The sequence below is a fragment of the Schistosoma haematobium genome, chromosome 1 (assembly GCF_000699445.3).
Source record: "Schistosoma haematobium chromosome 1, whole genome shotgun sequence".
NCBI classification, from domain to species: Eukaryota; Metazoa; Platyhelminthes; class Trematoda; order Strigeidida; family Schistosomatidae; genus Schistosoma; species Schistosoma haematobium.
In genome coordinates this window covers 50,284,851-50,306,924 of record NC_067196.1, presented here as the reverse complement: position 1 = coordinate 50,306,924, position 22,074 = coordinate 50,284,851, and the positions used below count along the sequence as shown (strand labels likewise).

Below are 22,074 nucleotides of genomic sequence, written 5' to 3'. Positions count from 1 at the left end.
AAGCCTCGATACTGATAGAAATCCTGAGCAACTCACTAAACCTGAATGTATTTTGGAGTTTGTGGCTGAAGAAATGACGAAAAGAGTGATGTCCTCCTTCATTCCAGCTGCGTATAACCTCCACGGCCTCACACACCCATCTAAGTCAAGGGATATTTGCCTTAACTTAATAGTCATCTGCCTTAGAAAAAAATCAGACAGATCAATATGCCACCTCCTGTTTAAGTTTGGCTGTTGTAACGATGTTAAGCAGTTGATTGATTCGAGCTAAAATATTAGCTGATTAATTCCATACAGAAACATAAAAGTCACTCCAGACCTTACGCCCTGACAACGTCGTGTTAGGAGACGTGAAGCGATAGGATTGCATGATACTGTTACGGTAAACAACCAGCTAGAGAGTTTGCAACACAGTAAATGGGTTAAAGCACATGAGCAATAAGCATGACACCACTAAACAAACGGCAGGTCAGTCTAATAAATAAGAACTTTCGTCTAAATTTGAACGAATAGTTTCACAATATTTGGGCGCCGAGTTAATGTGAGTCATTAAATAGGAATAATATATATTTGTGAAATCGCCGGGATTTCACAAATATATATTATTCCTATTTAATGGCAGGTCAGTCTGCTGATCAGAAATCTTTGGATAGAATACGGACTCCAACTTTCACCAAAAAACATAATGACGTGTTCAATCCCGGCTGTTCGCTTAGTAAAGTACTAAAATAAGTACCGTGAGACAACGCACATCCAACTAAACATGTACACTTAGAATTCAGTTCTCCTAAAGATGCTCCACAAGTTGACTCAAATGGACCTAAATTCATCTCACAGAGACAACGAAAGTCTCCGGCCCTGACAAAAAAAGGTACGAAGACAAGACTCACGACACGGAATAGGGAAACACGTAAGATTAAACCCAACTGCTCTATAAGTATTCCAACAACAGTGAACAGGTTCTACCCGCTGGTATCATATAAATTACCTCCAACACCTCTAAGTTGCGGAACAGGTAGTAGGTTTGAGCGTAGCAATCCTTTTTACACGCAGATTTCTACATTTTTCCAATCGAATGAGTGTCCGTAGTTATTCACGTGTATTGATATAAGTGAAGAGATATCATGGCGTTTGACTGCTAATTGATGTTCATGTAGGCGAAGGTGGAGGTGGCACCGGCTTTGTCCGACGTAGTGTTTGTCGCAGTTGGTACAATTTATTTTGTAGATGATGTTTGACTTGTTTTCCTTTGTTATTTCATCCCTTGGTTTAGAATTTTTAGAAGCCTGACACTCAGGTCAATCAGCAATCAACAAACATATTGAAATCAATCCAATTTATCAACCAATCAGGAAAATCATGCATAAATATAGGAACAAAAATCAAACCAATGGGAGACACAACCAAAACAAAGAAGTAAACAATGATAAATTTAGGGTCAATAAGAACCAATCAACATTGAGGTGCACAGAACAAGCTGTGAAACACATATGGAGAAATTCGAACACTTTACTTCTATCTGAAGTTTGTGCTGATGATGTCGTTCAGAAGAACGATGAAAGCTCCATGACCAAACCATCCAGCTCAGAGAACAAAACTCCACCAAAATCATCCCCCTGAGCTACAAATCTTCTCCACCATCTCATAAACTTGCTTCCCCCGTACATTCTCCATCAGATAGTACTCCCACACTTTCCTCCTGGGTAAACTACCTAATCAACTTCACCAGCTCATTTGCTACATCTCCCACTAATTCTTGCTATGAAAATACCTCACTTTTAACACATATCACACCTGTGAGGGCTACGACACCTTTATTCGAGATTCTCTCACTCATTTTAACTTAGTAGGCCATTTGTTTAATATATGTCTTATCAACGTTAGGTCGATCCGTAATAAAAAGACGTATCCATATATCAACCATCGCTCATAATGATATCTGAAGCATGGACATAAGTATATCTTTTGATAAATATTTCCTATATAGAAGTGATAGATTGAAAGAACGAGGCAGTGGGTGCCTTATTTACACTCACTCTAGCCTGAACTCACTATAATGTGATATACCTGAATTAAACAATCTGGAGTATTCGGTGTGGATTGTTTTAAAGCCATCGAATTCCGTTACCTTACTGTTTGGCTGTGTCTACCGTCAACCTAATGCATCAATAAGATAAATAGCAGTATTATCGGAGGAATTCACACCAGCGTCATCCCTTCCATTCACAGGCAAGCTTATTTGTGGTGACTTCAACATGCCCGAAATTTCTTGGTTCCCAGTCAGAGTGCCGAAACTTTATGAATCATTTATTGAATGTCTAGAGCTTGGGTAGCGGACTCAATATGTCAATAGTCCTACCAGACATCGAAACATCTTGGACTTAGACCTTATCAGTGGCCTCACCCCCAATACTGTGTATATTAGAAAAAAGCTTTCAGATAGTGATTATAACATTGTCATATGTAGCCTTAATATAAAAACCACAACCAGTAGACGTAAAACCGTAACACTTCGTAGAAACTGTCGCAAGGTTGATTGGAATAACTTCCATAATTACCTAAGAAGCACTGGTTGGGGAACTTTCTTCTCTGAAAACAGTATCAACACACGAACCAATATATTTTATCACAACATCAGAAGTATCATCAACAAAATCGCACCTTTAGAATTTCGGAGACCTAAGTTCTCTAGAGATCTGTATATACCGGTCGGTACATGAAGACGTCTTCAAAGACATTGTACTCGATTCCACAACTTTAACGACTTCTCTTGAGTAACGATGACAGAAATATTTGCCCGAATAGAGGCAATACATACAAAAGAACAGTCCCACAAGAAAACCATGTTATCGAACTTAACAATAACTCCTCTGCACTCGCCATACTCTTTCAGAATGAACTTAAACGTTCTAAATCGTGAGGGAACATACTTATTAAAGACAAACAAGTATACGAAGATCCTAAACTTGTTACTGAACTATTTAGTGAACACTTTTATTTCTAACTAATGAAAAACAACTAAATGATTTGGAACTAATCCCAATACCTCCATGTGAAACTACTAATGTAGACTCCAATGTACAAACTATCTCTAAGGCAATTAAAACACTCCTACACTGATGAACCAGATGGTATTCCAGCTAGCATGCTAAAACGTGGAGGTGATGACATGTGTGTTTTGCTTCTCAAATTATTTGCGATATCACTCTACAGCGTGTTACCCTACTGCCTGGAGAACTATATATGTCATTCCCAAAAATAAAACAGGACCTGAAGAAAATATTGAAAATTACCGGCCCATAAACATAACTTCAGTGATATCTAGAGTGATGGATAAAGTAGTTAAGGCGGCGGTAGTATTAATAATAGCAGAATATTGCTTCAGTGGCAGGTACACGCTATTTTTTACAAGCATGATCTATAAAATACAACATTTATTGTTTCACAAAATGCATGTTAAATTAATATAGTCTATAAAAGTAAATATCAGTTCATTCCATCAGATATACTGAGTGATCATCAAAATATTCTTCAAAGTGGCATCGCGTCTACGTTACGAGATCCAATCTCCTCGGTATTGTGTTAGGATTTTTGGTCGTGCTAAGCATTCATCCAATGCAACTTTTTGAGTTTATAGTTGTTATAAAGCAGACTTATAGAGCGCTTGGTGTAAACCATGACCTTGGGAAAACACGTCTGTCTAAATTGCTCCAGATGTCAGAGGTTCCATAGCTGTGTCCTGAGAGCAAGATTCTGAAAAAGAGAAGAGAAACCGAGGAGCAGCAAGACACTTGGACATGTACGATATACAATACCTAACATTTTGTGGTGGAACAGACAGATAAATTATTAGATTAAATTCATACTAGCTCTTGTAGCTAAAGTGAAATGCGGTCAGAGGCTCCAGATGAGAGAATGCAGTGATAAAGAACAATCAGTTGTGATATTTACTAAGGTGGAGCAAGTTCAAATGAAGGGAGGGAAGTAAGGGTTGGAATAAGGAAGGCTGTTTATTAGAACAGAGAGCTCATATGGAGAGTAAAGTGTTAAGAATACTAATAACCACGTCTTTTATTATCTGATTTTTTTTCATCCGATGTCTGCCACACAGTCTTAATCTAAAAGTCCGAGTTAGCATGTTATAGGTTGTCTTAGTAGAATAGTTAATCCAGTATAAAATTGGAAACATAAGTCTGAATGGTGAGAGTAGGAGAACAACCTCAATATCATAGGTTGATTGACTTGTTCTCAAACATAAAGAGCCTGATACATACAAAATGTCCTGCCCCACAAACACGGGTGGATTGAAGTCATCGCCTTCACCATCAATGCTTGCTGGCCAGTAACTCCATCCTTCCTCCTTTTGTTATGTTAGGCTCATTTAGGCTTATTTTTGGATATATGTCATACCTCACACAATCCTCTGTGTTTCACATCCTGTTGAAAAACACTATTTCTATAAGTGCCGTTTCACAAGCTTATCAGGCAGTTACAAGTTATGGACTGTGGGTAAGTCATCGATGCAATGCATTAATTGACTATAGTATAAAGTATACGTTGTTCATCAGATTATAGGCTATAAGAAGGGTATATTGTAGGATAGTTGTTTACCGAAGTAGGCGGAAAAGTACAGAAATACATGAGTTATAGAAAAGGTAACGAGTGATGAAATAATAATAATGGCAAGTCAACATAGCGCACAGGAGAGTAAAAAGCTGATAAAGAACAGAAGAGAAGGAAATCACAACAACTTGGTGTTGATGATATTTTGTTCTATCCTAAACGGTTGATTGGTAATAGGTTCTATGGATGCAAGACCACTGGTAGTAGGCAGTCGATTGTGCGGTTCTTTGGCTTTTCATGGTAGTAGTGAGCGTCTCTTAGCGACCGAAAGTCGATAGGTCCAGTGAGTTACCTGTCTACTCCAAGTGAAAAAAATTAGGGAGGAAAAAGTGTCTAATACAACTACAAAGCAGGAAAATAAGGCAGTTTGGTCTATACAGGTAGAGAGTCTATAATATCTGAGTGGGACGCAGATGTGTTCGTTTGTGGTAGATCTGTGCGAGTGAGGGCTTGATCAATAAATCTTACAAACGAATGTAATTCACCTGCCATGTGTATTTCAGAGGGAAGACTGTTTCATATCAATACATACTTGATGGGGAAGAAGTTTTCCCAAGATCTTAATCTGTATTTCTCAACTTTGACAGTGGATACTTTGTCTCGAAGGTCGTATTTATGTGTCTTGGGCAAAAGCGGAATATGTTAGGTTTTTAAGGAGTTTGAAATAGAGAATCAAATTGGACCTAAGCCTTCTTTTCCAAAGGGATTCTCGTCAAACTAAAGTCCTTCGGAATAAACAATCCACTATACTCATGGTTTGCTTCGTTCTTAACACAACGTAAACAGATGGTAAAGTACAATGACCGTCTCTCAACACCTAGACCAATAAGTAGTGGAGTCATCCAGGGAAACATATTAGGTCCACTCTACTTTCTTATGTATATGAACGATATATGTAACAACATAAAATTTGGGAAACCATAATTATATACTGATGATCTCAAAATAGTATACAGCTATAAGCCTGAGACTCTAAGTGAAGGTGTATGCCTAATTCAAAATGACCTTAGTAACTTAACTATCTGGAGTGAAAAATGGCAACTACCATTTAACCTCAACAAGTGCGTAATCATACACTTTATAAAGCATCCCTATGAACTGCAACTTAAGTAACAGTAGAGTCCAGACACACAAATCAGTACACAATCTAAGAATTAATTATACAGGAAGCCTGAACTTTGAAGAACATGCCTCCTCAATTATTTCTAAATCTCGACGGCTAATTGGTTTCATAACGAAAAATTTCTTCACAACAAAGGCTAAGCTTACTCTCTACAAATTATGTGTACCAACTTCGCTTAAATACTGATCTTTTATGTTCTCTAATATGAATACCACATACAATACACGAGTAGGTGTACTTACCGTAAAACAAGAAAATAAGCATTAAAACGACAAGTTATAACGCTTTCTTTGAAACCAGTTGCTCTATATATTAGATATATCATTTTGTTACCACCTTCAATGTATGCTATATTGGTTCTCTGAAAAGTCCCTTACTGACTAACAAGTCAGTCAGGGCATGTCAGTACATGCAACATGTTACTCCAGCTTAATATACTATACGTTCGGCAGCCACATTATCGCAAGTTCAGAATACTGGATTATTTGTATTATTCCAGTAGCATAGATGTGTGCACTAACGCCAGTCTAGAACAAATTCCTAAGTATTCTAAATGTTTTATGATGTATTTGTTTGACAGTTAAAATATATCATGTAAACTGCTTAAAGTAAAACACCAAAAACAAATGCGTTGTAAATTTTTTTACAGTGCGGTATAGTTTATTGTGGAACAGGTTGTCAATACCTATCCGTAACTGTGAAAGTTTACCAAATTCAAAAGGTTAATAACCCTGTTACTAGACTCTAATGAGCCTCAACTATTCCCTGAACTCCCGCCCACCAATGAGGCACTTTATTGTGGACCGTCTAATATCTAGACGAACAGGAAGATAACGAGCCATATTGTTATTAATATGAATACAACTAAAATACAGAATATATGGTTTATCCTCTTTTATTATTCATTGATTATTAATCATGGTCTTATGCTCCTAACCGAATCTTTCCAATGGTTAAAGATACATTATTCTTCCTAAGTGTCATGTACTTTTTCTCTGTTGCAAGTAGACAGATAACTCACTAATCTTATGGATGCTGATCAACTATGGCCGATCATAAGAAGTTCATACTGTCCTAAATTCTTGTGAGTTACTCAATGTGCTATTTTTCTTACCCTGAAAATTTTACCATCTTATGCTCTTTCATATCCTTTGACTTGCTATTAGTCCTTACCACTTTTAAACCACATATAATGTAACCTGTGTTTTTTTAACTTTTGCCCTTAGTTATCTTCATAGCAGTGTGATATACGAAATGGATGCTTAACCCATAATACAATTGCTTTAACTATCTGATTTGCCTGTATCATGAAACTAGTAGAGACAGTGTATTCCAATAAGGTGCTTAGATTAAAGCAATATGCATACACACCACAAACTTAAGAGGGCCTAACATCACAAAAGGAGGGAGGGTGGTGTTACTGACCAGTGAACATGATGGTGAGGAGATAAATTCGATCCACCCATGTCTGTGGGGCAGAACATTTTGTTTAATTACGGCTCCTTATGGTCTAGTGGAATGTCATGAACAAATGGTCTTGATGCTGATTTATTATGCGAGATACCTCAATAAACCGTGTTTACAACGCTGAAATGGTTTCACTTCGTACCGAGTATTACTGTTACTAGCCAAACTAGACAATTTGCTAAAAACGAAACCTACCCAATACCCTATACAGTCTACAAAAAATGGGCTCAAATAGCTTTGACATAAGATAGAGACAGCCATTTGTGTATCAGAATACTGTTTGCAGTACTATATTTTCAAACTTCACATAACCCTGTACTTTCAGCTTCTTCCTGAACCACCTCCATTCGTCCGTTGTTCATCTACTCATGCCTTGTGTACACAGTGAATAGACAGCTTGTTGACTTCGTGTTTGGGTTAAGTTCTTCGTCTAAAAGAAGTTCCTGAGTGAAAACTGCCCCAAAAAGTTTTCCATGGCTTTCGTTTTTTCCTGATCATCCTCTCAGCGAGGTCCATCTTGACACGCTGTATAATTATAGTTCCTGAAATCGTCTCTTTCCTTTAATCCGACTCCGATTTAGAGTTAAACGCAGACGTCACATTCTATTTTCCTACTTTTGTTTTCCTAGTTGTGACTGTGAATCACTCATTTACCTTATTTTTCTCTTGACCATATCCTCTACACCGCTTGGACTTCGCTCCCCCATAGTTTGATTTGCGTTGACTTATGGATCCATAACTGGAATCGTAGATTCACATACCTTAGTACTTTCTATAAGAAATTTCTTTTACTCAGCGCGCTGTCTCTTTTTTTGTGATAATGCCTACATCTACATACTCGTTACCCGTGCAATCGCTAGCCAGGTTAGATCAGACGATCCTCGATACATTGATAGTCCATCAAATATATCTTCGAACCTCCTCGCTTCTGTCTTTTGATTTCACTTGGTGGGTACGATTCATATTAGAAGGTGTTACTGGTCAAAGCGTTGTCAAACTCCGAATACTTGTGGCATAGTCAACCTTTATGGTCTCATTCGAACCCAGAGCTGGGTTCATGAGAACGCTCTGATATGACGTTGCCCCAAAGTAAAATACCCAACAAGGCTTCACACTTTTATTGTGTGTAAATAAAGTCGTCAGGCTTCATTAAAACACATATTTCAGGTTGTTTAGCACGTTATTTACATAATTGCCATTTGAAGAGCATTTGTTGATAATTCAAAGATTCTGCGTGGCGCAAATAACCCTGGCACCTCTGTAAACAGAAGAATTTGATTGATCGTTGGACGTTTTCGCGTAATTATAACTACTTTAAGTTTAGAAATAAGTGGTAAGTATTCATAAACATAGCAGTAACACAACGAAATTCTGCGTTTGTATCATGAAATAAAGGAGACTCAAGGGTGATTTAATAATCAGACGGAAATCACCTTTTCACACATAAAACAGGAAAAGTGATCTTAAAGAGAGGTCCTTTAGATTAGGTCTTCTCTGAGAATGGACTATTTCCTCCCAAAAATTCACATTTCCCAATAGGTACTTGATTTCCTGCATTTAAAGTCGATCATGAGCCTCCTGATGGTAACAATTTACTCGAAATATGTTATATCGTAATATATAATGAAGAAGAGCGAAGATATGATGTAAAGCTTCGGTAATATATTCATAGATCATATGCTTTCCCAGAATCACTTGTTTTATGGTCATCGTCACAGTGTTTTTAATCAACATATAAAGGCACCAGTTGGTGATTATGACGAGTTTCCTTATGTTTAATTTGAACGCAAAAGGTTATGTAGATATCACATAAACCTCTATTCTTGAATTTCCCTTGTATGTTGAATAGTAAATACTACGCCTATACCTTACTGTTCTCCGATATAGTCCGGTCAGTTTCTTTTGAGTCCCGTCAAATATAACCAAAGACCTTTGCTACTCCGTCAGCAACTACTAAAAGCTACATGGTCTTATCATAAAACTCGAGATCTCTTGAAGCACTTCTGTAATTGGTATATCTGCACTTAGTAAGCAGGCATCAGTTTTATTAGTCCATTGAAATTCAGTAAAAAGTCGTATGTAATGTCGTGCGCCTATTGATATATATGTATCAACAAATTTTGCCTTCATTCAGCTTTGTTCTGTTAGCGACAGGAAACGGGAACATATGTGCTAATCCTGGGTATCGGAACCTCAGCTGGTTGAAGCTTTTGTTGAATACGTATGTTAAATTTGTGGTGTGTTGAGACAAACGACTTTACTGGTTGATTCTATCGTAAAGTTGATTATGGGTTTTTGGGACGTATTTGGATCAGCAAGGGACTTTACTGTCACCTTTTCGTAGCAGCCTTTATATATTGGTATCGTGGATGCATAGGACCAAAAACAGCCGATTGGAAAGGTCATTTAGGTGTAAGAGAAATCAAAAGCTCTAAGACTTTTCTGAACTAACAACAGAATACTACGTCCACGCTACTTCAGCAGAGTGAAATCCCACAGTAGTATATGTGGCAATAATATCAGTGATAGTATGAAAAATCAGACGGGTTCTATGCTTCGAGAAGGTATGGATAGCTACCGTAAAAAATAAAACGGTTTTGGGAAATCGGGATCTAAAGGAAGATAGTGTGAGTTAACCTACGCCATTGGGACCTGTTCTGAGCTATGTTACCCAACTCCAATAATTGGTTACGATAAGCTTAAAAACCTCAATCAGACAGTATGCATATTCTGATTCGGTTTAGTCTAACTGTAAATGGTTCCATGACTGCCCATAGCTTTCTTCTAACTTGCTTTTATACCAGCTGTTATCACTTGTCGGCGTAGATGGTGTTTAAAAATGCGTAACATGTCCCAGCCACTTAAGCGGATAAAGATTCATTATCTCCTCAACCTGTTTATCATATGTGCTTAGTGCCTTTTTTTAATCATATCATTTCTCTCTCGGTTATCCCAACATTCGCGAGCAACGCTTGGGAGGTTCCGTTCCTCTTCCACTTTTATAAATACAAACTATCTGCAGTATGAAAATCTCCCGTTTTAATAATTGCATGGAGAACCATACATATTTTTACATAATTTTTAACTCTACTAAAATCCACTACGTTGAAGCTTATCATATATTCAACTTAGTACTGAAAACAAGTCAACAAAAAGTATATTAATGTCAATCGACTCATGATCTCAACTATTTAAATTACCATAATATCCACAAAACCCCTTCTGATAACAATCAACATATACTCACTAGTGATTGACTCCAAGAGGTATTTCCTGGAGTTCTAGTGAGAAGCCGTGACCAGTGGAGTTCAACCAGGTCTGTTGTGAGATAGTAATTCACTGATGACAATGGTGGATGTGTCACTAAATTTCGTGGTTTAGTTAAGGTTAGACATTGACACCGTTGTATGCCGGCTCAGTGGTTTAGAGGCTAAGCGTTCGCGCGCGAGACCGACAGGTTCTGGGTTCGAATCTCGCGAGGCGAGGTCGTGGATGCGCACTGCTGAGGAGTCCCGCAATATGACGGAACGGCATCCAGTGCTTCCAGGTTTTTTATGGTGGTCTAGCTTCAATTGACTCATGATCTCAACTGTTAAAAGGTGTATTTCTTCATTTGTAAGATCTCAGCAAATTAATTACTCTGTTGCTAATGGATAACTAACAGGATTAGTTAAATACTTTAAGGAATATTAATAGATTTCCCTTATAATATATGGAGTCAAAATGGGATTGGTAGTTGGATTTTTCTGTGATAGTCTATCATGAAAAAGCTAAATAAACTAGTGGAAAGTCAAAAAAGTTTATCAATGTTGTTATCTGGTCATCTTACGCTGTAAAACGGACATTATGGACGTGTGTCATTTACAATCTTATTGGTCGTACTCGTCAAAAGCATTTAGACTAACTTATTTCTTATCATGCTTACTTCCATTTTATGTCTAAGTTTTAGTTCGTCACGTTTCTTATACGCTGTGGACTAACAACTTATCTTTGCACTTTCCAGGAAGGTACCTAGATGGATCTATAAAAAACACATAATGGTAATGAAATTTATCACACACTTTCTTGCTCAAATCGGTAAGACAAATAATTTTCTCTAATTATACGTTTAGGACCGCAGTCTGAGTATACTTGGACTCGTCTAATTTACAGTGCACTTAAGGCTCCTACATATCATTTGTATTTTGAATTGCTACTAATTATTGGTATCATATGGTTGTTGTTTAAACGCAGTTATCGTATTAATGATGTAATCAATCTAAGTGTGGAGGAGAAAAATCAACTGATCAATGAATGGAAACCCGATAGTTTGGTTCCGAAAGATTGGGAACCATCAAAATATCTATTAAAACAATTCCATAGATGTGCGAATGGTCCTCTTGGCAAGTAAGTAATATTTTTTAGCTTATCATCTACTTCTGTAACATTGTTATTTGATTGTCAGACAAAGAATAAGGACCTATGCACATCCAAATAAAATAGTCTTAATGATTAGTATTTACGAACAGAAGACATCTATGTGTTCCAAAGTTGTTTCGAGGGTAAAATAAAATACCTAAACTTTTCTTGGGTACAGCTGTTCCACTAATCTGTGGAACAAACTACTAATCGTTACTACATATGAGAAATTCCACTTAAAACCATCCATGAATACAAAGAATTATGTTTGGAGTCGTATTAGTATAAAACAACCAAAACATAATGTATCCTTTATATGCACAGACGTCAGGATTAACATGGTAGATTAATAATGTCTCTAGGTGCCATATTTTGAAAGGCGTAGAAATCTATCCCTATTCATGCTCTTCACTTAAAACTTTATCTTCATATCTTTAATATGTATACGAATACCTTAGCTCTTCTCATCCCATGTATCGTTTCTGTTTTGAGATAGAGTAAAATAGTGTGACGTAATATTCTCATTTTCGCAGCCTTTTTTCACAGTCGTTCCTAAGGCTTCAGTTAATAATAAAACATTTGGTTCTGTGAAAAGTTCTTATTTATTCGAAATATATTTTAATCACAGCGATTTCGATTTTCCCAGACAATTTAATGGTAATTTATTATTTATTTATTTACTATATATTTGAACATATAAACATTGATACAAGAGTGCGCCAAATAAATTTGCGCCACACAAAACAATGAGAATTCGAAGAGAAAAAAAGGTAAGGAGCGTAAAAAAAGAGAACAATAATGAAGAGATTGGTATAAGGTAGTATAATAATAATAATGGTAATAATGGGGAAACGGAAAGGTACAATCAGAAGAAATCTTTCAGTTTAGGGAGACACAACCACCTTTTATGAAGAAAGTAAAAGAAGGTTACAGCAGGATCGCCACTGGCTTCTATTCTGAGCCATATCTGATAACGTCTCTAGCCACTGTGTTGCACCATCTCTCGGACCCCAACCAGGGAGTCGTGAAGGACCAACACAAGCCAGTCCTTTGCAGCTTTCTTTCATGCCACGATACCATGTCATACACTGAACACCTCTCCGCTTTTTCCAACCAGTCCCAGCGTCGGCAAATAATGCACGACGTGAAATTCTCTGGGACGACATTTGTAGAACATGTCCAAGCCACCGAAGTCGGTGTTTCAAGATGGTGACACCAATTGAATTATCATCTCTGTGCCCGAACACACGATGTCGGACCTCTGCATTACTGACATAGTGTTGCCACTGGATGTCAGCAATCCTTCGGAGACAACGATGGTCGAACACATAGAGTCGTCCAACATCCTCAACTCGGAGAGGCCAGGTTTCACAAGCATAGAGCAAAACTGCTCTCACCGACGCGTTGTAGATCCGACCTTTTACAGCCAGACTGACATCACGAAGGTGCCAAAGATGGCCCAGATTGGCATACGCCGCTCTGGCTTTCACTATACGTGCATTGATCTCATCACTCACACCCCCGCCAGCACTTATGCAGCTACCCAGATACACGAACTTCTCGACTACTTCTATCTGCTCACCATCCAGGATGAGTACAGGATTGGAATCCTGCCAGTCTTGTAGAAGTACTTTGCACTTCGAAGGTGCAAAGCACATACCATACCTACGGACACTGATTGCCAACTGATTAAGTGCGGATTGCATGGCTTGGGCATTATCGCACAGTAAGACAATATCATCCGCATACTCAAGGTCGAGAAGTCTTTCTCCGGGCAACAGATCTACGCCGCCATTACTTACATCCATCAGAGCTGTTCCCAGAATGTCGTCGATGGCAAAGTTGAAGAGGAATGGTGAGATTGGGCAACCCTGTCTAACCCCACTGCTCGAATAGAACAATGGAGAGAGGTGGTTGTATGCCCTCACTCTGCCTGAGGTGTTTGTATATAGGGCTTTTAAGATGTTAATAAACTCCTCAGACACACCCTTCTTCGATAGATTATCCCAGAGAACAGTCCTATCCAACGAATCACAGGCAGCCCTGATGTCAAGAAACACTACGATTGTTGGCCTTTGATAAGTATGACGGTGTTCTAACATTTGGCGGAGGGTGAAGATATGATCAATACATCCTCGACCAGAACGAAACCCAGCCTGCTCCTCTTGAGTCAATCTTTCTCGGGTTTTGAACAACCTACGAAGTATGACGGAAGCCAATAGCTTGGACGCAATCGGAAGTAGACTTATCCCCCGATAGTTGTAACAGGAGCGACGTGAACCGTTTTTAGAGATAGGGACAACTATCGACTCATTCCATGACGTTGGTACACTCTCTAGTTCCCAAACCTTTGTAAACAACGTCGTCAATTCCTTAGTCAGAAAGTCACCACCATCTTTAAAAAGAGCCGAAGGTAAGTCATCTAGGCCAGGTGATTTGTAACGCTTCAAGAATTGGAGTTCCTTGCGGACTTCCGCCTCATTTGTTGGATCAGTCGTCACCGGCCATGGAGGGCAGGACAGTCTGACCGATGTTGCCGAAGCAGCAGGTCAGTTGAACTGCCCTTCGAAAAATTCTACCCATCGTCCAAGACGTCGATGGATGTTAGTGATTGGCATCCCATCATCCTCGCAGATTGTTTCACTCACACCAGACTTCTTGCTGCCAGTGGCTCAGATGAGTTGGAAGAGCTTCCGGCAGTTACCAGATGCAGCTGCTGCTTCCAGCTCATTAGCACGCCATTTTCATGGCGTCATGCAATTGCGACCAATGCTCATCTATACTTTTCGGTGGAATGGTAGCTAGCCTAGAAACTAGCCCGGTTCGATACTTACTTGCAACAGAAGTTGCAACCAGCTTGCTAACACCAATCCGTTGTTGGCGGTCACTTCGTTGTCCACTGAAAAGTAAGGTAAGATTGGCGCAGACCAAGGCATGGTCAGAGTCCAGATAGGTACTCCGAAAGGAGCGGCAATCTTGTACACAACCACGCCAGCGGTAGCTAATCGCGATGTGATCAATCTGAGTCCAGGCTTGAGATGTAGAGGGAGGGCGCCAGGTGGCACATCGGCGATGACTGTGCCGAAAGTTAGTGCTAGCCAGAAACAGGTTGTGGTCTATGCACAGTTGCAGTAGACGGTCCCCGTTATCTGTCCTGCGATCAAGAAGTTCTCATCGGCCACCTAAACGACTCTCCTGTGTCTAGATGCCTGACCTGAGCATTCAAGTCTCCGGCTAGTACTACAATATCTGTCGAACGCACTTTCTGGAGAAGAACAGTTAACTGGTGATAGAATTCATCCTTGATTGCATCCGGGCTGCAATCTGTCGGGGCATAGGCGGAGATGACGAAAAGACATCGTTTCTCACGCCGATTCCTTCTCACTTTGATGGAACTCTCTAATCTAACAGCACATAACCGACTGTTAATGGGGATCCAATCGATTAGTGCTGCCTCAGCTCTAGCGCTTAGTGTAACACCAAGGCGAGCAAGACCAGACAAAGATGCCACAGAGTCCCCGGATAAGCGCACGTAAAACAAGCTTTTTGAAGCGACAGATAGAGAGCGAATTTGTAGTACTTCACCAGAGTCTTGAATACGGGTCTCGGATAGAGAACAAACATCGATATTAAGGCTTTCCAAAGACATAGTCAGCCCTATCTGTTGTCCAACCTACATAAGTGTGCGAACGTTGAAGGCAGCCAGTTTGAATGGTGCACGTGGTTTCAGAAAAACTGCTTCAGTACTCATTCGGTGGGAACATACAATTTTCAACCGGACAGTGACTCGAGAACGTTTAGATAGAGTCGAATTTCCACCAAAGACGTGCCGCTGTATAAGTATAAAAGAGGGTGAATAATATGGTAAATAATAATAATAATAATAATAATAATAATAATAATAATAATAATAATAATTTGATTGTTGGTTGAAGCGAGTAAAGTAGTTTCCATAATTATAGGCAGTTCATCATATTTGTGTGTGGGCTGTGATACTGCACGGGTGCTCAGACCGAAGCAGGTGGTTATATTAGGGGGCCACACCCCGAGCCTTTGACCTAAAGGTCTAACCCACAAGGCAGTGGAGCATCGTAAGGAGATGCAGTCCCATGGTAGCCGGTGACCAACGATTGGTTCATACGCCATTTGTTCCCGCAGGATACTGGAGCCCATGTGCACCATTGGTTTGGAGTCCGGTTAAAGCGCCGGACATTCGCTTTTTGTGCTCTCATTTTCGTAAACAACACCCCCGCCACGAGAAGGCAGTGAGTAGGACTTCCCTGGCAGAGGCTGTATACGCGTGGCTGTGTGAGAGTATTTCGAGGAGGGCGAACCAACCCCGCTCTTGGCCATACCAGCGCATTTGGGGGCTAAAGACGTCATTCATTCGAAATACATCTACATTCGGATATCGTTCTGATCAATACCTAATCGACTACAAGAAAATAAATTCAGTATGTTGTTTTGCTTTTTACATATTTTCGCATTCTTGCAGATGTCAATGATGTCTAAATTATAAAATACACAAATATTGCCCTTAATTTCGTTTTAAACTTCCTATCTACTTGTCTGAAGTTCCTAGTAAGCGGGAATAATACCTGAAAGGGTAAATGAAGCCACGTTTTCCTGTTAGCTTTTTGCATCATCTACAGGTCGGTTATCTAGTGCCACTATGTTCCACTCAAAAGGTGTTGTGTTTAACTTCGATGCTACTCAAAAACCAGTTAGTGATGAGCATTTACAGTTATGAAATGTAATATCCTCCGTCGAAATTCAAATTAATTCTACGTAATTGTTAGAACCATGTGAGTGTACCCAATCTCTATTGTGAGTTTTTGTATATGATTGAGTAGATTAACATTTAGCTTTGACTGCTATTGTTTGTCTTACTACCGCTTAAATAATCGTCAAGAAATATTTGTATTTTCGAAGACAAACTTTCTGAATACTTTCCTCTTACTAATCTTGAATTTTATTTCATGCGATAAAGAGATTTATTGATTTCTCTGTGTCCGATTTAGCATTTTGTAACATGTCATCAATATCAATGATTCTACAAATTCATTTTCCTCTGTTGTTTTTTCCAGATATGTCAATTTCAATTTAGAAGTGGAAGAGTTTGGAGCTACTGAAAACAATGTTAGTAAGAATCATCTTAATTTCGCAACATTAAATTTCTTAAACTTTGTTGGGGATTCGGATTTGTCTAATGTCGCTACTGAGCAGCTGAAAAAATATGGTGTTGGATCATGTGGACCAAGAGGATTCTATGGTACTTTTGATGTTCATCTTGAATTGGAAAATAAGTTGGCTGAATTCCTCGGTGTTGAAAAAGCAGTAATTTATTCTTATGGAGCAGCTACATTTTCTAGTGCTATCCCATCCTATTCCAAACGAACTGATGTAATATTTGCGGATGAAGGTATCAACCATGCTACGTATCTAGGCTTAGTGGCATCTAGAAGTCATGTTCGATTTTTCCGTCATAATGATATGGAACATTTGGAACAATTACTGATAGCACAGGCAAAAAGAGATAAAGAAGATCCTAAGCGTGCATTACTAACTCGCCGATTTTTTGTTGTTGAAGGTATTTATTTCAATTCTGGAGAAATTTGTCCCTTATCTGAGCTTATTGCTTTAAAATATAAATACAAAGTTCGCATTTTGTTAGATGAGACCATTTCTTTTGGAGTATTAGGTAAGACTGGTAGGGGTGTAACGGAATATTTTGGTGTTAATATAGAAGACATTGACTTAATCTCAGGTAAGCTTGTGTTTTTAATTCTCATTTCTTCGGTTGTACCGCTTTTTTCATTGATCGTTTTATCTGCGATTACATACTTATTTAGTTAATGCACAATAATAATGTTCTGATTGGCTGGAGATTGTTGATTTAGTAAAGCAAAGGTCAAGGTTTTTACCTCCTACACTAAATTACTTAACTACTCGATTATATTGCATGCATTGATTGATAAATATCAGCCGTGAACCACGACTGTTGTGGCGTGATTACCTGACAGTTTATCATGGTGATTTAGCAACCGTAAAATAGTTTGATCCAGATAATTTTTACTACTAGATTTTTGAAGTGTATGAGAATAGTGATTACAGGTGGATGGAAAGTCTAATCATGATTCAGTTTGATATGTGTTATGAATAATTGAGTTAGAACTCTACCACTTCAACAAAATTCATTCTCGTAACTCTACTAAATGCTGTGCCAAATTTATTTCAGATAGTCTTTATGTATTAGGTTTTCTTAAAAATTTGATTTTCATTCATGCAAATTTGTCATATTTGGATTAATCTAAATATATTGTTTCGATATTTTATTATTACCATCACTGAAGTGGTGGCTTGGTTTTCAACCAGTTATTTGCATGTTCTAGCGCGCTTCTGTTCGTTTCTCGAAACCGTTCGAAATTTAACATTTTAAACTAAATAAATAAACTACTTAAAGATTAACCAACTTATCCGTGTGTATAATGGGGATTAGTAAATAGAAGTATCAGCTTACAAGATTAAAAGTCGTTAGAACTAATTAATCAGGTTGTATTAGTCAACTGGATAAGTGAACTTGAAACTGATACTATGAAGCAGGCGAACCAATTTATAACGATTCATCAAGTGCATTATTACAAATATTTGGTGACTAGTACAGAATTTACGAAGGTTGAATTTTTCAAGGACTTGGATTATATTAGTAATAATCAACGAGACTTCTGTGTTATTATTGTTAACCATTAATATTATGACCGTCAGCTTAGAGTTGAGGATGTATGTAAGTTATCTTGCTACAATTATGCGACTTCTCACTCCATAGTTTCCACACTACACCTAAGGAGTTGTTTTGTTTACCTAATAGGTTCGTTGGAAACTGCTTTAGGGGTATGTGGAGGATTTTGTGCTGGATCGCAGTATGTTGTTGGTCATCAAGAACTCTCTGGACAAGCATATTGTTTTTCAGCTTCTCTACCACCAATGTTAGCTAAAGCTGCATGTACAGCAATTTCTAAACTGCAATCGCCTAAGGAAAATGGTAAACGTAATCAACGGTTATTGGAATTATCCAGATTAACTGACAATTTGTTTCATTCGAACAGCAAGTTAACCAGTATTTGGAAACTATATGGTCATCCGGATAGTCCGTTAAAACACTTAAGATTCAGAGAAAATAATACTTTAGGTAAACTTGAGGCTGTTGTCCAAACTGCTTTTGATTGGACTGATGAGCGAAATTTGAAAGCACCTCCTTTATTGTTGACAGTATCAAGGTTAGTAATGCTTAGTTGCACGCTAATTCATATCATATTTATTCCTAATGTTATAGCTAATATCCAAAGATTTTTTGTGCAAAGATATTGCGGCAGTTTATAGTAAGAGAACAAGAATAGTACATAGCATGATGTGCAGTCCAGTTGAAAATGCAACCAGAAACCTCTCAGTCAAGAATGCTCCTCAAACTATTTTAAAGAATGATAATACTAAAGCAAAATCCCCACTGGTTATTACTTTCGGCCTTCTCAAATAACGTTTCAAACCATTGAGTTGTATGGTGTTTAAGACTCAAACTAGGGAGTTGTGAGAAACAAACATATGTCAGCACTAGGCAAATTCCATCCCGTAGCTTCATGTCACACACTGACTACCTTCTCTCTTTTCACCCCGTCCCAGGTTCGGCAAATAATGCACAGTATAGAATGGCGTTCGTACACATGCCTGAGCCACCGAAGCGAGTGTTTCAAAGTGGTGACACTAATTGTTGTCACTGAGGTCAAACACACTTCTCATATCTCAGCATTACTAACACGGTGTTGCCACTAGAAATCAGCAATCCTTAAGCGAGAGCAATGATCGGACATAGAGAGTTGCGAATATTCTCAGCTCGGAGATGCCAGGTTTCGCAAGTATAAAGCAAACTACTCCCACTCGACGTGGTATAGATCCGATCTTCTAAAGCCAGACTAGTATCATGAAGGAGCCAAAGGTGTTTCAGATTGTCGTAGACCACTCTGGCTTTTACTAAACGCAGAGTGACCTCATCAGTTACTTCACCATCAGCACTCACATAAATATCTAGATTCTCAACCCTTTCAACTGCCTCGTTTGTTGCTGTTTCCAAATATCGATGAAAAAGTCGAAGAGGACGAGTGAAATTGAGCAACAGTGCAACAATATCGGTGACTACTGCATTGAACATTGGTACTGGGAAGAAACAGGTTGTGACCTCCGCAAAGCTCAAAGAGACAGTCACCCCTGTCTGACATGGAAACAACGATTCCCTGTTGGCTACCAAGCGGCTCTACTCTGTGTATAGACGGTCGACCTGTGCTTCGAATCCCCGGTTAGTACTACAATTTCTGTCGAACGTGCTTCACTGACATCGTTTATTTGATGATGGAACTCATCCTCGATCGCATCTGGGCGGCAATCCGTGGAGACGTAGTCGAGGATCACGAAACGACATCGTCCCACATGCCAATTTCTACCCACTTTGGTGGTGTTTTGTAATCAAACAGGACGCACGACTGACAATGGGGACCCGCTCGACTAGTATGACCTTTACCCTGCCGCCTGCTGCGACACCGAAATCAGACATTAGTCCCATAGGGTTAGAAGAGTCTTGGAAGTAAACTATGCATCAGAATTAAGACTTCCTGGAAACGAAATAAAACCTGCTTCCGTATGAGAACATTGAGGTATGCCAGATTAAGTCGTACACTTTGCCTCGCAGACGCTGATTCAAATATGATTGATATTACAATTGAGAAATACGAGCACTCATCAACCTGAAGTTGTTTAGATATGACGGGACATTTAACACAGACGAAGTGTTAAACAATCTGGAAAATAATAGTACACCCAAAGAATAGATACAATGAAGTAGAAAATTGAAAAAGTAAATGAAATTCTTGTGCAGTAGAATCAATGTAGGTATTGTTTAACAAGGTAGCAAAGTGGAACGAATGGAGCGGTTTCCCCATGATTAGGCATCGACATATTTCTTTGTGGGTTGGAATAGTACTCGAACGTCCAAACCGAAGCGTTCAAAAAAGTAAAATTACAACTACCTCCATTTGCATTATAGCAAACTGATTCACTATTATCTTCGGCATCATGCCAGAATGTCAATTAACTTGTTTGAGTTTTAAATTGTTAAGATTCTAAATTAATTTCAAATCAATTACTCAATAGTTAGGTCTAGCTTCATGTTACTGCATTACTTACAACCTTGTTAATCTTTTATTAAATCGTCTTTTTTCAGATATACGTATAGTATAAATTTCCCTGCTCCACCTCCAAGTATTCGTATTGCATTGAATTGTGATTTAACTAATGAAGAATTGCGTCATCTATTCTATGTTCTTTCTTCAATAGTTCCTGCATGAATCGACCAGTAAATGATGAAATTTACATTCAATAATGTTGGCTGTGAAACATTTTAACAAAACATGATATTTGTCCCTGTAATATTATGGACGTCACTAGCTTAATAATATTATATTTTTAGATTTTTGTAAATGTCTCTTTAGTAATAAACAGGTTAAATATAATTAGCGTTTTTGCGTAATCCCTTGTTTATTTTCCCCTTAGTACTTCGTTGAAGCTTTAAATGTAAAATAACTGTCTAGTTTTGTCTACCTGATGTATGGATACTCATCACATAAGCGTTGTATGATTTAAAATTTTTATCACACACTGTGAATGGACATGTATATAATAGGCATGTTTTCATATATGATAAACTTTCTTGATTGTTGAATACGAAATAAATATCTACTGAATTTGGCCTGCTATAGAGAACAAATAATCAGTTGATAATTGGTCAGGATAAATAAAAGTGCGACTTTACAAACAGATCATTGGAATAAGTTCTGTAATTTACTGGACCACAAGATTTCCTCCATAACAGAAGTTCGAACATCAGATTGACGGAATTTCAATGAAGTTTAGCTAAATCCAGTCCTTATTGCAATGAAGAACACTTAATTAATTCTTAAACTAGAATCCTTCTTGAAAACCGTCTATACAGTCAGAGAAATCAGCTCAAGAGGAAAACACAGGGCATATATATGGTAGAGACTATAGCTACCCACCAATCCAGGCCTAACCCTTATGCATAAAAACAGTACGTCCAGCTATTGCTGGACTATTTTCTTAACCCTCCTATCTATCTTTCATAGCCAATCACTTGCTGCCTAATCCTTTCCTACAACTGATTTGTCATCGTTACAACTTGATCATTCTGCCCTTAATATGTAAATGATTAAGTATCTTCACCTCAACACTTTTCATTAGCCGATAATTTCACAACTTGCTTCTAATATCTGATTTTTGTATTCAACTCAGGACACGATACCACTTCACTATCCTATGACTACTCAACACTATTCTATTTTACTACAGACTATTATTTTTAGTAAATACGATTGTACAGCTCAACTCAATGGAACCGTCAA

At 38.3% G+C, this 22,074-nt stretch overlaps 1 protein-coding gene across 2 annotated transcripts; it reads left to right on the top strand.

The window, feature by feature from the left end:
• Window positions 1–8,319: 8,319 nt before the first annotated feature.
• On the top strand, window positions 8,320–22,017 carry SPTLC1_1 (Serine palmitoyltransferase 1). 2 transcript variants are annotated; one of them, XM_051208982.1, is made up of 6 exons: window positions 8,320–8,546; window positions 11,217–11,290; window positions 11,326–11,599; window positions 16,699–17,378; window positions 18,480–18,888; window positions 20,880–22,017. In XM_051208982.1, exons 2-6 carry the CDS (start codon window positions 11,251–11,253, stop codon window positions 21,001–21,003), a joined length of 1,527 nt encoding a protein of 508 aa, XP_051074396.1. In that variant the 5' UTR covers window positions 8,320–8,546; window positions 11,217–11,250; the 3' UTR covers window positions 21,004–22,017. The 2 variants fall into 2 exon arrangements, with proteins under 2 accessions (XP_051074396.1, XP_051074397.1); XM_051208983.1 differs by having other exon boundaries at window positions 11,157–11,290; window positions 16,699–22,017.
• Window positions 22,018–22,074: the final 57 nt, after the last annotated feature.